The sequence below is a fragment of the Eumetopias jubatus genome, unplaced genomic scaffold (assembly GCF_037043125.1).
Source record: "Eumetopias jubatus isolate StellerSeaLion01/CBP00866 unplaced genomic scaffold, mEumJub1_p1.0 scaffold_3, whole genome shotgun sequence".
Taxonomy (NCBI): Eukaryota; Metazoa; Chordata; class Mammalia; order Carnivora; family Otariidae; genus Eumetopias; species Eumetopias jubatus.
Window position 1 is genome coordinate 38,617,504 of NW_028274809.1, and position 17,417 is coordinate 38,634,920.

Consider the following 17,417-nt stretch of genomic DNA (forward strand, 5'->3'; position numbering starts at 1 on the left):
TCTTTTTTTTTTTTTTTTAAACATGGTTTGCATCCTTTATATTTTTTTTATTTTTTAAAGATTTTATTTATTTGACAGAGAGAGACACAGCAAGAGAGGGAACACAAGCAGGGGGAGTGGGAGAGGGAGAAGCAGGCTTCCTGCTGAGCAGGGAGCCCGATGCGGGGCTTGATCCCAGGACCCTGGGACCATGACCTGAGCTGAAGGCAGACGCTTAATGACTGAGCCACCCAGGCGCCCCCACTCCATCTTTTTTTTAAATTATTATTAAGCCTCTAAATTTAACACAGGCTGATGGATTTATTTTTTGTGGTGAGGATTAAAGAAGAAAGTGTGGGGATAAGTTTTAACACCTAGCTTAAGTGCCTTGCAATGTGACTCCACTGTTCTGAACAGAGCTGATTCCTTCACACTGGCTTCCTTCCTACGTACATTTCTCTTTCCCCTGTGTCTTCTCTTTATTAAATCTAAATATGTTAGCCATCATGTTTTGTAGATACACATGCAATTTATAAGTAGCTGATTCTGTTTTCCTAGGCTAAGTCATACAGATGGAAATTAAAATGTTTACTATCTTTGTCATAATAGTTAACTGGCACTGAGGGAACCAGCATTTGCAGATGACATCTAGATGCTGCTGTTATCTACGGGGATGTAGTGTTCCATGATTCATTGTTTGCATATAACACCCAGTGCTCATTGCAACACATGCCCTCCTTAATACCCATCACCAGGTTAACCCATCCCCGCATCTCCATCCCCTCTAAAACCCTCAGTTTGTTTCCCAGAGTCCATAGTCTCTCATGGTTCATCTCCCCCTCTGACTACCCCCCCTTCATTTTTCCCTTCCTTCCAATGTCCTCCATGCTCTTCCTTACATTCCACAAATAAGTGAAACCATATGATAATTGCCTTTCTCTGCTTGACTTATTTCACTTAGCATAATCCCCTCCAGTTCCATCCAAGTTGATGTAAAAGTTGGGTATTCATCCTTTCTGATGGCTGAGTCATATTCGATTGTATATATGGACCACATCTTCTTTATCCATTCATCTGTTGAAGGGCATCTCGGCTCCTTCCACAGTTTGGCTATTGTGGACATTGCTGCTGTGAACATTGGGGTGCATATGGCCCTTCTTTTCACTACATCTGTATCTTTGGGGTAAATACCCAGGAGTGCAATTGCAGGGTCATAGGGTAGCTCTATTTTTAACTTTTTGAGGAACCTCCACACTGTTTTCCAGAGTGGCTGTACCAACTTACATTCCCACCAACAGTGTAAGAGGGTTCCCTTTTCTGCACAACCTTTCCAACCTCTCCTTGTCAATTTTTGCCATTCTAACCAGTGTAAGGTGGTATCTCAATGTGGTTTTGATTTGAATTTCCCTGATGGCTAATGATGTTGAACATTTTTTCATGTGTCTGTTAGCCATTTGTATGTCTTCTTTGGAGAAGTGTCTGGTCGTGTCTTCTGCCCATTTTTTTGCTACCATTACACTTTAAAATGAGAAGAAGTATTATACAAAGTCAGTTTTCAAATAAGTCACAGATAAGCCCAGAGTAAAGTGAGATAGGCTGATTTACACCCTGATGTAGACACTGCTAGTACCACAGCTTTTTAGCAGAGGATACATCCTCCCAAGTTGGCCTAAAATCCCCTATGGTCAGTTGATAATGGCTGAAACTGGGTGCTGGGTATATAGGAATTCGTTACACTCTCCTCTTCTCTTTGTACAAGTTTGAAATTTCGTATAATCAAGTGATCTTTGACAAATTAATTAATGGTGCTTGTTTTGTTTTGTCATCAGTAAAAAGAATGTTTGCATCGATAAATAGCTGCTACTTAAAAATGTATTTCTAAATATATATATACGTACATATATATGTATATATTTCTCCTACTAATACTAATAAATGATAATAACAGCCATTACATTAAGTCATTCATTCACCAAATAATCGTTGAGTGTCTACTATGCCCTGGGCATGATTTAGGGTACAGCAGTGAGCAATACACATGAAGTGCCTTCAACCACAGATAATAAACAAACCAACAGATAAGTAACAGATATTAAGTGGTAATAAGTGCTATAAAGATAACATAAAGCAGGGTAAGTGGGTTGGAGAGTGTCTGGTAGTATGCTGAGGTGGAGGGTAGAGGGCTGTTTTTGTTTGTTTGTTTGTTTTAAAAGATTTTATTTATTTATTCATGAGAGACAGAGGGAGAGAGAGAGGGGGAGAGAGAGAGAGAGAAGCAGAGGGAGAAGCAGGCTCCCAAGGAGCAGGGAGCCCGATGCGGGACTCGATCCCAGGATCCTGGGATCATGACCTGAGCCGAAGGCAGACGCTTAACCATCCGAGCCACCCAGGTGCCCCAGGGCTGTTTTTTGCCTCTGAAAAGCCTCCAGATAAGGTGATATTTGAAGCCGAAGTGCCAGGAGAGCCACGTGGCCCTCAGGGGAAAGAGCTTTTCAGACAGGAAATAGGAAGTACAGAGGCAGCGGCAGCTGGCTGGCTCAGTCAGAGGAGCATGCGACTCTTGATCTTGGGGTCGTGAGTTCGAGCTCCACACTGGGTGTAGAGCTTACTAAAAAAACAAACAAACTTTGAAAAAGAAAAAGAGAGAGAGAAAAGATGCAATAGCAAAGAAAGAAAGGAAAAGAAAAGAAAAGATGCAATAGCCCAGAGGAGGAAATGTATCTATTTAACCATGGGGTAGGAGGAGGGGTTAGTGTGGTTGAACAGAGTGAGTGAGGAGGCATGCTGATGATCAGGGTAGAAGGAGGCCTAATCCTAAGGGCCTGAATGGTTTGGGATTTTATTATCAAGGAAGGAAGAAGCCATTGACTAGTTTTCATCAAGGACTGGTATGTCCAACTTGCGTTTTAAGAGAGCTCATCTGGAGGCCGTGTGAGTAATAGATCGCAGTGGGGCGAGGATGGAAAGGAAGGCCCTTGCCATAATCCTGGCGAAAGAGGATGGTGCTATAGCGAGAACTGGGTCAATTCTGGACATATTTTAAAGAAAGAGTAGAGATGATGGCGCGTTGAGGGCTGCTGCTGGCCACACTGCACCTGTGTGTGAATTAGACCAGGGATGGGGGGGTGGATGTTCTCCTGCCGGGGGCCGGAGAACCTGATGACACTTCTGTGTGGTTAGCAAAAGGGGTCCCTTGCTCTCAGCAGACACATCCCTGTACAGGGCATGGCACGGCTAGGATGGGGAGCCAGAGGCTATTTTCAACACCCACTTGCCCTAGCCCTAGTGTTCCAGAGCCCTTGTATAGGGCTACAGCCCTGGGCTTAAGAGGGAAGATAAAGAGGACTCCAGAGTTTTGGGCCTGAGCAACTAGAGGTATAGCCTTACCACCTACTGAGATGGAAGAGGCTGCAGCTGGAGCAAGTTTGAGGAAGGAAATTAAGAATTTGGTTTGGGACATGTTAAAGCTTGAGATGCATATATTCAAGTGGAAATATCAATAGGCAGTTAAATATACGAGTCTGGAAGTAAAAGGAGAAGTTAGAAATGGGATATAAATTTGAGATTCATCAGCATGTGGATTATTATACTGCATATTATAGGTAATATATATGTTTACTATATAATATATAATCATAATCATTCACAAAATAATGTAAAGAGAAAGTATTAAAACAATTCCTATCAGTACTCTTAAATTCTATGGATCCTTTTATATTTAGTTTTTGGTATTATTGTTTTTAACATATACTTAGGAAAAAATTCAAAGGATTTTTAAAAAGTAATAAGTCCATATACTCATTACTTTATCTTCCATTTCTCGAGGTAGCCACCATTAACAGTTTCTTTTGTATTCTAAAATTTTCTATGAACATAGAAATATACATAGATATAGATAGGTATATATCTAGATATATTTGCTTTTTATATAAATGAGGTCATGCTATACATACTGTCTGCAGCTTAGTTTTTCAAAAAGTTTTTGATAGATTTTGTCAAATCACTCTTCACATATGTCACACCATACTCCCAGCACAACAGAGCATAGATTGCTTTTTTCACCATGTCTTTTTTTTTTTTTAAGATTTTATTTATTTATTTGAGAGACAGAGCATGAGCAAGGAGTTGGGGGAGGCAGAGGGAGAAGCAGACTCTCTGCTGAGCAGGGAGACCAAGGGGGCTCGATCCCAGGACCCTGAGATCATGACCTGAGCCCAAGGCAGACGCTTAACCGACTGAGCCACCCAGGCGCCCCTGCTTTTTTTCACCATGTCTTACCTAGTACTGGGACATGACCAAACTTATTCATTGTCAATCTGGTAGTTGAAAAATAGTACCTTAAAAATTTACATATTTCCTCCATATGTTCATTGGCCTTTCATATTTATTTTTCTGTAAGCTGTCTTTTCATGCCCTTTGTACATTTTCCTAAGTTTTAAAATGGTTTGTAAGAGCTTTTTGTGTATGAGAGATATTGATCTTTTGTCTGTGCTAAGCTTCTCTTCAAATACGTTGTGCCTCGAGTAATCGCTGCGGTGGGAAAGCAGAAAGTGCAGCTGACATAAGAGGGGGACCCTGGCTGCTGAGGACACCGGGGGCAGGTCCTCTCTGTGTCTCCTTCTTTACTTCCTTCTCGTTCCTCAGTTCCACCCCCCATCCTTGACCCTCTTCTCTCTTTTATTTCCAATGTCCTTTGCCTTGTGTGTGCATATACATTTTTTTACCTTATAGACTTAATGAAAATTATCTCTCAGTCTTTCGATTTTCTGTCTTAGTAGTGGGAAGCCTCTTAACCTAACATAGCATGAGACCTCATAATAGACCTGAACTTGGTGTGGTACACAGAATATATTTCCATAATTGTGTCTGTGTTTAATGATAATCAATGGGAGAAGTAAAGAAGAAGGGAGGAGGCATCCACTGTGTACAAGATATTATGGAAAGCCTGTGTGGATTTATCTCTTTTTATCTTCCCTGGGAGGCAGCTTTTTTATTGCTCTCATTTTATAGATGAGAAAACAAACTCTAAGTGAAATTAAGAAACTTGCCTGGGGTCCCATGCTTAGAAATTAAAATGTTGGACTGTAACAGATCTGTATGCTTCTGATGAATTACCAAGTCCACATTGTTTTTAGTGATTTTTTTCCTCTAGGTTTAACAGAAAAGTCTCCCCCAAAATATTCTGATTGTGTCAGTATGTTTAGGAGTGAACTGATAGAAGATTATATTAATTCATTCAGCTGCTAATCTGTATTAGATTATTAGATTGATAGATGTAAGAATATATTTAGTACCTTTGGAGCAAATTATTTGACAAACAAGAAAGAACATGAAGAAATTCATACGTAGCTGTGAGGCTTGTGTATTCTAATTTTTCAGTCTGACTCTCCGGTTTGTCTGTTTCAGTAATTATCCCCAGCATTTTTCTGATGTGCTCTTTGGAGTGGTCCCCAACTGTGACCTGGGAGGCTCAGCCCCTCATGTGGGTTGTTGTGGGGTTTGAGGTGAGCGAGCATTTGAGTGGTTGGTTTCTTCTTTGCAGGCCTACAATGGGCACCATCAGGCCTTGGAAGTCCTTCTGCAGTCGCTGGTGGACCTGGACATCAGGGATGAGAAAGGTCGCACCGCTCTGGACCTGGCTGCCTTTAAGGGACACACAGAATGTGTGGAAGCACTTATCAATCAGGGCGCATCCATCTTTGTGAAAGACAATGTCACCAAAAGAACCCCACTTCATGCCTCCGGTGGGTCTTGTCAAGAGTCTGGTTGCAAGTCTAGGAAAAAGGATGACAGCATTTTCTTTCACCCAGCTTTTCAAGTATCAATTTTCTTTCTATATCAACTATGCCTACACTCTTCCAAAATGCTTTTGGCCTACTATCCACTTGAAGAGGATTAGTGTTCTATAGCCAGAAAGGCTCTGGCCTTCTTCTTTTAGAGCAGTTTTAGGTTCACAGCAAAATTGAGAGGAAGATATAGTGATGTTCTGTATACTTCCTGTCTCCCTCCACCCCGCCTCCACACACATGCATAGCCTTCCCCATTGTCAGTAACCCTCACCAGAGTGTTTCATTTGTTACAATTGATAAACCTCCATTGACCCATCATAATCATTGAAAGTCCATAGTTTACATTAGGGTCCATTCTTGGTGCTATACCTTCTATGAACTTGGGCAAATGTATGATGACATGGATCCAGCATGATAGTATCATACAAAGTAAGATGTTAGAAACACTGCCCTAAAAATCCTCTGCGCTCTATCTTGCCTTCTTAACTCAGGAGAGAGTTCAGAACTTTGACCAATGGCTACCACAAAACTCCCTAAAGAGGAGGCAAAGTGTAATGTGATCTTCAAATGAGTTACACAGACAGAATCACACAGCATTTTAAAGCATAAAATTAATGATTTTTTTCACAGCTATTTCATAAAAAGTGTCACCAGACAGCAATCTAATTGGTACATCATTCTGCCAGTCTAAATGACGCTTCTTAGCTTTTGCTCTGATGCTGATTCTTGATGCATCATGTGTTAAAATAAAGACTCTTAAAAAGTGTATGTGTATATCAAAAAGTAAGTAATTTGCCTTTTTGGGACTTTTTGGGACTTTTGCAAAAGGGACTTTTGCCTTTTTGGGACTCTCTAATATACATAAAATAAAATTCTGTCAAGACATTTCTGGATGTATACACAGATACAAAAGTAATGTGGAAGAATCTCTAGCTCAGCTGAGGCATAAATTCCTTTGGGTCAGGAATTCAATGATACCAGCCTTTGATCAGGATAGTAGACATTGGCTCATAAAGAGAAATAACTATCTTATTCAGACCATGAAATAATGGGTGGATCGGGAAACAGGGAGTAAAGACAGCTTTTCAAAAAGACTTTATGATTCTTGTTACTTGGAAAAAAATGTTAGGTCTTGTGAAACTATTTCCATGTATATATCCTTGAATTTCCAAACCACTGAAGGAAAGCAATACAGAGATTGAAAAAACATGGTGTTGCCTAATTATCTGGAAATGATTGTTCCTGGAAAAAACTTTAGCCGTGAGGTCAGTAATGGTTGGTATGGTTAAATTATAAATTCTCATTTCCCATCACACTTTGTGTTTTTGGTATTCTTGATATCATCATTGTGAAGTTTGGTATTCTAGGCACTCTTGGTATTATTATAAAGTTCAAATTTAGTTCTCCTTCTTAAAGATTAGTTGTATATTATTATGGCAAGCATTCTGCTTTAGGTACGATGTACAGTATTTCCTGACAATTACAAGAGGCCTATTTCGATTGTGGAAAATTGTCCTTGTAAACAGGTAAACAATGCAGGATAATCATAGTCACGCATTTGCCACTGGGATATAGGTTGTGGTCCAATGGAGCCCCCTGGTGGCCAAGACGACTCACTCCTCTTGGATTTCCCTCCTGTCATTCATTAAAGAGATGCAGGCTGCTATTTGACTCTATTCTCCACAAAATGTCTGCTGTGCAGAAGCTTTAGCTTGCGCTTCCGGAATCTCTTCCAGTTTGAGAGGGCAGTTTTTTGTTTGTTTGTTTGTTTGTTTGTTTCAAGTCCTGGGAGTTCGGTGGGGGGCAGGAGCCAGGACGGATATTAGAGGTTTTGGCACAGATAGTTGCAGTGACAGTTGTGGCCTTTGAGCAGCATGATAAATGGCTGTCACTCACAGCCAGGGAGAGACTGAGCGGGTCGGAGACAAAGCTGAAGTTGGCAGGGCACGGCCAAAGGAGATGTTAGCAACTGGGGAAAATGTCGTGTGTGGGAAACAAATGAGAATTCTAGTTTTGCTACCCTTCTAGGATAGAGGGGAATTATAATTACCCAAGGGCTGGTAGCTAAATTCAAAATCTGGACACCACCCCACACCCTGCCAACAGAACAAAATGAAACAAAAACAAAACACCTTAGAAATGGGTTTGTTCTCCAGCATATTAGATGATTTTATTCTCTTTTTCTGCGTAGCCAAAAATCAAGCATCTTTGGAACTATTATTTTTTCTTTCCTTTGGAACTATTATAATTATGAGTATTTACGGAATATCAAATTGATATAGGAAGAGGAATCAATGAAAATACACTATACCTGCACTTTCATGACCTCATTGTCTATAGTATTTAACTATCAGTCCTCTGCTAATCATTTCCTTTTAAGCATACATTAAATTCTTGCATATTTTACCAGTGGTAATAGATTTAATGTAATTTTTAAAACAAACAAAAAAACAAAAGAACAGCAATGGCAGTATATTGCCTGTACTCCAGGTCACAAAATTTCCTCCTGAGATACATAAATGGAACATTGCTGAATGAGCTGAATGCAATGGTCTACACAATGTGGGCATTATTCCTGTAGTTAATTTGAGCTGTGTCGATGAATGTGAGCTAATTCTAATATGCATTGTCCCTGGAAAGTGTGTCGTTATTAAATTAGCATTCTCTCACGACCGGCGGGCAATAAAAAGAACTGTAAAACGCAGTTCTTAGAAGAGCCTTTATCAACCTAACATAGCTGCGTCTATTCCCTTTTCTCTCCACAGCCATAATGAGGTAAAAGCAATGTGTTTTATGGTGTTCTCATTGTTCGGAAAGGAGAGAAGGTCACGTTTGGGATTTTAAACGTACTTGTTCTCATCCTGCTCCCTCAGTGGAAGGCCATGTTTTTTGTAAGGCTGTGGGTTCCATTCAACAAGCTGGGAGGAAAATACCTTAGCCCAGCAGATTATCATCCCAGTAGGCTTGCTTCCCAGCCCTGGAGGCACCACCACTCCCCAGCGTAGCATCTTGCCTGGTGCGCACTAGGCCTTGACCTTGTATTTGGCCCCAGCAGTCAAGGCCAACATTAGGGCTGCCTTTCCTGCCCGTGGGCAGACCCCATTAGAGTGAGAAGGGGCATGGGGAGGACGGGGCAGCGCCTGGGAAGGGGCGAGGTGGGCGCCCCAGTCATAGCTTGGCCAGGGACAGAACGGAGGGGCCGGAGGGGACGGGAGGTGGCAGCCACAGGAGACCCCGGAAAGCAGAGAAACCGTGGGCTGCAGTTTGAGGAGCTCCCGGGCAGAGTTGTCCTGCGGCCTCGGGGTGCATCTGTAAGTCTCCTGGGAGCTGCTGGTCAGTCAAGGAGCAATAAGCCGAGGGCCTGCAGACACCTTTCCGGTGTGAGGTTTTGCTTCAAGTCACCGCTAATCAATCAGAACTATTGCTCTAATGTCTACCTCCAAATGTAAAACGACTGGGAGAAAAAAAAGGCAGGACCTGTTCGCGTGTCCCTTCCTCCTCTCCTCTGCTGCCCCTTCCCTCCTCTCCCCCCATCCTGTTCTGCTCCCCTGTTTCGCCTCCTCTCCCATCCTTCTTTTTAAAAAGGGCTGGAGGCAGGCTGGACACGGGATTATACAGAATTGGGTGACTCTTTTAGAAGAACACAAAGAGTAAGCTGAACATTCACGAGAGGTTATCAGTCCGAAATGAGAAGGTAAGAAAGGACATCATTTTTCAGGAACAAACTCTCAATACAGGAGCCAGGAAAAAGTTAAGTGAGGACCAAAGTGCCCTGATGGGAAGAAATGGGAGGAAGAATTGGTGAACAACACAAAATCATGCCCAGCAGCTCGTACGAACTGGAAACCTGGGGAGAGCTGTCAGCAGCATTGAAAACGACTGATTTGAAGTCCAAAGTAAAAATTTTACTTTGGAGGGATTTGTGTAGTGCTGGTCTGTTAAAAGAATGTCCATTATTTTCTTTTTCAGTAATTAATGGTCATACACTGTGTTTGCGGCTATTACTAGAAATTGCAGAAAACCCAGAAGCAATTGATGTGAAAGATGCCAAAGGACAGTAAGTGTTCTTAAACCGGGCCTGGGGTTGGCATTTCATTCACAACAGGTAATTGGTTAATTTTGTTAAACAGCTAGGAGGGTTGATGGCTGAATTCTAGTTTGGGGTTATATATTTGGGTGAAATTCATAGTTCAGAGCCCTAGAATAAGGAGGGGGCTTTGTGCTAGAGTATATATCCAAGAAAAGTATGGGAAGGGGAGTAACTTGATGACAGAGAGCCAACTTTTTATTTCTGTGGCCATGGTTCCTGGCCTTTCTTTCATTTTATTTCTCTTTGTATCCACTTTTACCCTCTTCTGAAGCTGCTGCATTCCCATTTTTTAAATTAATTATGACAGTAGGACAGACCTCAAGAGGTTATCTCTATCATAAAAAAATAATCCTTCGTATTTTTATCATTTCTGAGTTTGTTTTTCCAAAGTATTTTCCATCTGTTAGCCCATCCCCCCACCTAATTTCCCTTACAAATAGGAAATGCGGCACAAAAAACAAAGCAGGAGTGACTCACCCCAGATGCATGAATTAGTGTCAGAGTTACAGCGAGAACCTCACCTCCCGGACCCCAACACTGTTTTGTTTTGTTTTTTTTTTACCCCTCTGGCCTTGTCAGACTTTCCTTTGCGGCAGTGAAGCTTTGATCAAATAAAATCTTGAGCGGAAGTTCAACATAGAAAACTATAAAGTAATGATAGGAGCAGGAGGGCCCCCTACATGGACACACTCCCTGCTCAGTGATTATTGGGTGAATCCTACACAGTTTTGAAAAAGATGCGATGAACATGAACAATTTGTATTTTATTGTATTGATCATTCCACTGACACCATTCCAGGTGGCCTTTAGAGACCAGGGACGGAGATGGCTTGTTCCATGCATCATATTAGCAAACTGGGGATGCTCAGAAAATATTAAGCAATTGTTGAGAGAGAGAGAAGAGAGAGGTGTCCTCCCTCTGGAAGTGATGGGTGTTTGTTTTCCCTGATCTTTTTTAAAGCCTGATTTGTTTCTCTGCCTAGAACCCCGCTGATGCTTGCAGTAGCGTACGGACACATTGATGCTGTTTCACTGTTACTTGAAAAGGAAGCCAATGTAGATGCTGTTGACCTCATGGGCTGCACAGCTTTACACAGAGGGGTATGTGCATCTTCCTCAGCTTTAGTGAAGCAATTTTGTAGTGAGCTTGTTTCCCCTTCCCCCCCCATATGAAGTTTTAGTAAAAAGAATGTTTTCCTAAGATAAGTAATTAATCTCAGTCAGTCAAAAAGAAATTACAGGGGTGCCTGGCTGGCTCAGTCAGTAGAGCATGCAACTCTTGATCTTGGGGTCATGAGTCGGAGCCCCACGACGAGTACAGAGATGACAAGAAAGAAAGAAGGAAAGAAATGACAAAATCTTTTGCAAAGGTGAAATAATGGCAGGTACTCTTAGGTCCTGCTTTTCAGATTTCATGTTAGATTGTGATAATAGATACACGAACACCTGCTGTTGGTAGAATTGGTTCTGTTTTGTGATTATACGCACATCATAGAAAATTTGCAAAAAAAATTTCTTAAGGCTCAAAGAAGAAAGTCACAATCACCGATAATCTTACCCCCTGGAGACAACTACTTTTTGGTTGTGTATCACCAGTCTTTTTTTTTGCTTTATATGGATTTGTTTTGAATTTTAAAAAGAGAGAATACTGAAGATGCTATTTGGAACCTGCTTTTTTTCCTCCAAGTAGTTTGAAGACCTTTTTCCATGTCAATAAATATTTTTCCACCCCATTTTTTTATCCCCCATTGTGTGTAGGAGGTATAATTTATTCCAATGATTACCTAGTTTTCGGTAGCCGTGCTATTTCTAATTGTTCTTTATTACAAATGTTGGGCCATTCGCCACCTGAAATATGTATCCTGTGGATGATTCTTCATATACATCTGCTGAAATTTTTTTAAAGCATGTCAAACTAAATGAAACAAAAACAGAAATCATAAAATTGCTATTTGGTGATGGTGCTGAACACTATGATAAATGAAAGGAAAAAGAGAAGAAGAACACTAAGCGGTCAATATCATAATCATAGTTCTTATTTTTTGAGTACTTCCTGTGGGCGGAGCCACAGGCTGGGTGCCTTTACATGTCTCATTAGGCCTCACGACAACCTATGAGTCATTATTACTATTCCTATTTCCAGGTGGATAAAGTGAGGCGCAGAGAGGCAGATAAATTAGTCCACGTTTTACAAGCGGGAAGCCAGGATTTCACTTGTACCTTCCTGATTCTAAAAGCCTGTGTTTTCCGCTCTATCATGAGACCCTTCAAGTTTATGTTTGGAGAGTCTAGAGATGTTTCTAAAATCGTGGTGTGTTCACCAGAATCTTGCTGGGGTTGTCCCCCTCTGTCCTCTCACGCCACCGCCTTGCTTCCTGCATCTCTGCCCTTCTGAGATGGGTTTTGTCTTTTTAATTGCAATGCATCAGATTATGACAGGCCATGAGGAATGTGTGCAAATGCTGCTGGAGCAAGAAGTGTCGATTCTCTGTAAAGATTCCAGAGGGAGGACCCCCCTGCACTATGCGGCTGCTCGTGGCCACGCCACATGGTTGAGTGAGCTGCTCCAGATGGCACTTTCCGAGGAGGATTGTTCTTTCAAAGATAACCAAGGCTACACGCCACTGCACTGGGCTTGTTACAATGGTGAGTTGATTGTCGTTTGACTGATTCCAGTAGATTTCCTGCCCGGCACCACTGTGGTCTCAGCGGAGGTGAGAACATAGTGTAACGTCGTAAGCCATGGTTTCCAATCTTTCTGCATCTATGATACCCCGTCTTTTTTTTTAAGTTTTCCCTTCATGGCTATCATGATGCCCTCTTTTTGTTAATCGCTAACATGTAACTCGTAATCAGAACCTTTGGTGAACTGAAATAACTAATTTTAGTCAGGGTTTGAGATCCTACAAGGAATTAAAATAATACAGCTAAAAGCAAATAAATATGATGTAATAATATGTCACAATTGCCTACTAGTAGATGCATGATTTGGCATTTCTTTTTATGTCCTATATCCCCTGTCTATTTAGTTGCACTTGTTATTTGGGAGATTTTAAATTTTTCATTTCACTTATTTGAGTGAAAAAGAAAATGCATACTAATTGTAACATATCAAAAACGGTGATGGTGCCTAAAGTAAAATTGTCTCCATTTCTAAATTTACTTTCTGATGTAATTCGGTATATATCTTTCATAATTTTCCCTTGAGAATATTAAATAAATACAAATTGTATATGCATCTATTTTTGAAAACTAGAATCATATAACAAGTATTATATAACTTTCTTTTTTTGTTACTGTTTACATAAGTTTCTATTGCAGATATTCTTAGGAGTCAGTATATATCCGTGTACATTGATCTTTTTAATAGCTGTATGTGTGATAGCATGCGGCGGGATAGATATACACTTATGTGAGTGTGCATACCAGAATTTAGTATTTATTCATACCAGAGCCTTGTTGATGAACATTTAGATAGTTTTCAGGTTTTTTTCCAATTCCAAACAATGCTGCAGTGTTTGTGTTCATATTATGGTACCTTAAATTCTGTCAGATAACTTTCCAAAAGTGAAATTATTGATAAGAGAGCAATGTATACTTTTTTAATTTTAGTGAATTATACCGTATTACTTTGCAAAAAGAGTATAAAACTGTATTACTCTGTCAGACATGTATATAAAACGTACATTTTCTTAAGCCCTTGCCAGCCAAGACAATACCATCTTTTTTAAATTTTTGTCAATTTGAAGGGCAAGAAACAGGTATCTCATTATTTCAATTTGTGTTTCTCTGATAGTGTATTTATTTATGTATTTGCATTTCCTTTTCCTCTTCTGGACACGCCTTTTTCATCTGTTGCCCATTTTTTTTCCTATTGAGTTGTATCATTTCTCATATGTTTGTAGAAGTACCTTGTCTTAGAAATAGGAACCCTCCACTTGTTATGTGTGCTGCAAATGTTTTCTCCCTGTCTATAATTTGTCTTTGTTCCTTGTTTATGATCTCTTTTTCCATGCAGAGATTTTGAACTTTTATTAGTTGAATCTGGCAAATTTTTTGTTGTTGTTGCATGTAGGTTTCCAGTCTTGCTTAAGAAGCTCTTCCCCCCCACCAAGTTTATGTGGATAATTTCCCATATACTTCTTACTTGATTTCTATAATTTTATTTTTCTATTTTCAATTCTTCTATTAAAATTTTCACTCAGAAACTATAATTATTAGGACCAGAAAGGTTTTGGGGTGCTCTCATATATCAGTGTCAGACGTTTCATTAAGCTTTCATTATAATCCTCCTTTTTTCAGTGAGAGCCAAGTTTTCTCCTTGTTCAGCTTGGTTATGCTCCTTCCCTGCCGTCGGCAGATTGTGATTTTTTTTTTCCCCACTTACTAATGGATGAGAGCTCCCTAACTACCATCTGAGTCAAGCTGTGAGAGCTCTCTGGCACTAGAAAACCAACAGGAAGGGGAAGACACAGTCAGAGTGCTGAAAACAGACCACATCCTCTCCGCTGGAGTGGGATGGAACAGTGGGGATGGCGGGTCTCTCTTCTTAGGCCTCTTCAGGTGCAAGCAGGGGATGAGGATCAGTCCTCTCCCAAGTAACCACCCTTCCAGTACAGTCTTCCAGATCCAAGGTTCAAGCCCCCATCTTCCCAGATTCCCCTCCACTGAGCACTTTGAATATCGAAAGTTGTGCAAGGGTCCCCAGTCCTCCCGACACAGACCTTATGTTGGAATGCATATAGTCTCCAAGGAATGGTAGGTTTAGATGCTGCCCTAAGTGAGGTCCTTTGGGGGGATTCATACTACTAGAGGGACTGAAGTGTCTGGGACTGTTTGAGTGAGGGTTGGATGTAGTTAGAAAGCTGAACAGTGTAACTTGAATCAAGTTAGGGGATTTTATATTCATTACTTCATATGCTTCTACATCCTCCTAAAAGCAGCTTCACCTTTTCTCTCTACAGGTGCAAGAAAGGTTTGACTTGTATTTTAATACTTAAAATTATCCAATCTGCATAATTCTGGGATAGATCATAACAGAACTCTAATTTAGCAGTAAATTCAGCTAAGAAGAGGTTCAGGACGTAGTCTATATTCCAAAGCCAAATAGCATTGCCTTCTTGCTCTGACAAATGCACATTGTCTCACAAACCACTTTTAGGTCCTTTATCAACTGAAAACTCCATCATCCTGTGACATAGGTAGAGCAGGCTTTACTAGTCTGATTTTTTATATATGGGAAACGGAGGCTCACAGATCCCAAGTGGGTTGCCTAAGTCATGTAACAAGCAAGATGACAGAGCTGAGGCCTTACTCAACCCAAATTCAGTTGATTTAGAAACTATTGTCATGTCGTTGAAAATAATTCCTCACATTCATTCATCTACTTATTAAGAAAATATTTATTGGGTGCATACTATTTGCCAGGAACTGGCCTTGGTGCCATTTTAAACACTTACATAGTATTTTAGAGTCAAAGCCCTTTCACCTGCATTATCTCAAATACTGTTTTCTATCAGTCACATCTTCTTTCCTGAATTAGGTTGCATAATTGTAAGTGAACCTATTCATGTGGGTGAAAGGAGAATTTCCTGTTGTAAACATGGGCAAACTGAGGCATATCTATGTCAGGCATCTATTTCTTGAGAACTGAGGATGATATTGAATCTATTCCACTTGCAAATGGGGTCCCTTCTTTATCTCTTTCTCTCCTCTAGAGCATAAGGCCTTCACTGTTGCACTATGTCTCAAAACACCTGTGAGCGTAGTTAATGACATTCTGGCATTTTGTTTATTCCACGGAGAATGAACATTCAGCCAATTCATGAAAATTCACAAGTCAGAATTCAATACTTAACAAGAACAACAAAAAAAATAGATTGTGTTGACCAAAATTTCTTTCTTGGAAACTCTCTAAATTCTTTTGATTCCTTGCAGGTAATGAAAACTGTATAGAGGTACTTTTGGAGCAAAAATGTTTTCGCAAATTTATCGGTAATCCCTTTACTCCACTGCACTGTGCAATGTAAGTAGAAACGCTGGGAGTTAATGGTGTTGCTTTAATCCTTTTAACTACATACAGAGAGATTGCCTCTCTGGGAAGGGACAGGCTTTTAGACTATAAGTAAGACCAACATATTCCACTTTGCTGCTAATGGCAAATGGGCCTGATAGCAAAGTGTGGTCCCTAGTGTTAATGATTTTCCAGGAGCTTTTTGTGGAGTGCCCAGGTGGCTCACATGTCACCTGAGGGAAACTACATGAAGTGTCGTGGGTGACTAAGAGGCATGTTACACCCCAGGTGAAGAGCTCTCCAGATGTACCTCACATTTGTGTACCAAATTCTAAAAATAAGTTGGGGTTAACAGCAATATGCCTATGGATGATTAGAAAAGACATTTTATGGCAGGAAGACTTTTTATACGTTGTAATTCTCCATTCTTCGTATGTTGTAAGTTCTTTTTTGATAAATGTACTTTTTGCTGCCATCTCACAAGATGAACCATTGTTTAGATAATACAGTGACTTGAAAGCAGACTTCCATGGTCAGCCTGGGGGAACATGGCCACCTGGGACCTGCTTTGTCTTTGCGTTGTCCGCGGGCTTTATATGCAACTGGATCATTTGATTGAAAGATATTGGAGGCGTATAGTGGGTGAATAAGCAAAGAGTAAGAAATAAAGTATAGGAGTGATTTTAAATCTGAAGGAACCATGCCTTTGTCACTTTGGTATCCCCCAAAACCTAGCATGACGCCTTGCGTAAGTGGTGCACAGTAAACTCCTTCCTGGATGTAGGGGTTCTGAAGAAATACTGGGGTTCCAGCATTTAATCCACAGTGGTTAAAGAACCAAACGAACTTTATTTTACACTTCATGGAGCAGACAGTGTCCACTTGCAAGAGTTCAGAGAACTGCAGAGTGAGGCAGAAAGCAGGAAGTTTTCACAGAATAAAGAATAGGAAACAGGAAAAAGAAGGAATAAAAATATCTGATTAGCGAGGGTTTCATATCTGGCCTTATTTGAGGTATCGTAGGAATGGAGCAGTCACCCGTATAACTTGGTGGTTATTAATTGGTTAACTAGATGGTCTGACCTCTGAGAAGACGGAACATTTACAATAACATGAAACCTAAAAGTTAAGGGTGTTTTTTTTTGCTATGTTGTTTCCTGGCATCAGTGGTGCCTGACCTACCAAGTAAAGGCTCATGTGGGATCAGTCTGGCAGTTCTTCCTCCCCACTTTGATCAACCTCTGGCCAACCAAGAGGTTTGAACAAAGGTGATGTTGCAAGTTATTCTCAGTTACCATTGTCTTTTTGGGTCTCAGTCTCTATTTCACAGGAGATAATGTCGGGTTTTCATTCCAGTTGGAGGGAGACCATTTGTCAGCTGGCTTACGGCTGCATACACACATCTAAAACCCTTATGGTGAGCGCTGTGTATTGTGTAAGACTGATGAATCACAGACCTGTACCCCTGAAACAAATAATACATTATATGTCATAAAAATGAATGAATGAATGAATAAATAAATAAATAAAACCCTTGAGAGAACAA

At 40.5% G+C, this 17,417-nt stretch overlaps 1 protein-coding gene across 6 annotated transcripts in view; it reads left to right on the top strand.

Annotated features, from left to right (window-relative positions):
• The window catches only part of ANKRD44 (ankyrin repeat domain 44), a 323,392-nt gene that overhangs the window by 285,339 nt on the left and 20,636 nt on the right, over positions 1 to 17,417 (top strand). For all 6 annotated transcript variants that reach the window (XM_028121815.2, XM_088021608.1, XM_088021607.1 and 3 more), the window contains 5 exons: positions 5,522 to 5,723; positions 9,738 to 9,825; positions 10,842 to 10,959; positions 12,288 to 12,504; positions 15,796 to 15,883. In XM_028121815.2, coding sequence (XP_027977616.1) covers positions 5,522 to 5,723; positions 9,738 to 9,825; positions 10,842 to 10,959; positions 12,288 to 12,504; positions 15,796 to 15,883 — 713 coding nt within the window. The remainder of the gene's footprint in view (positions 1 to 5,521; positions 5,724 to 9,737; positions 9,826 to 10,841; positions 10,960 to 12,287; positions 12,505 to 15,795; positions 15,884 to 17,417) is intronic.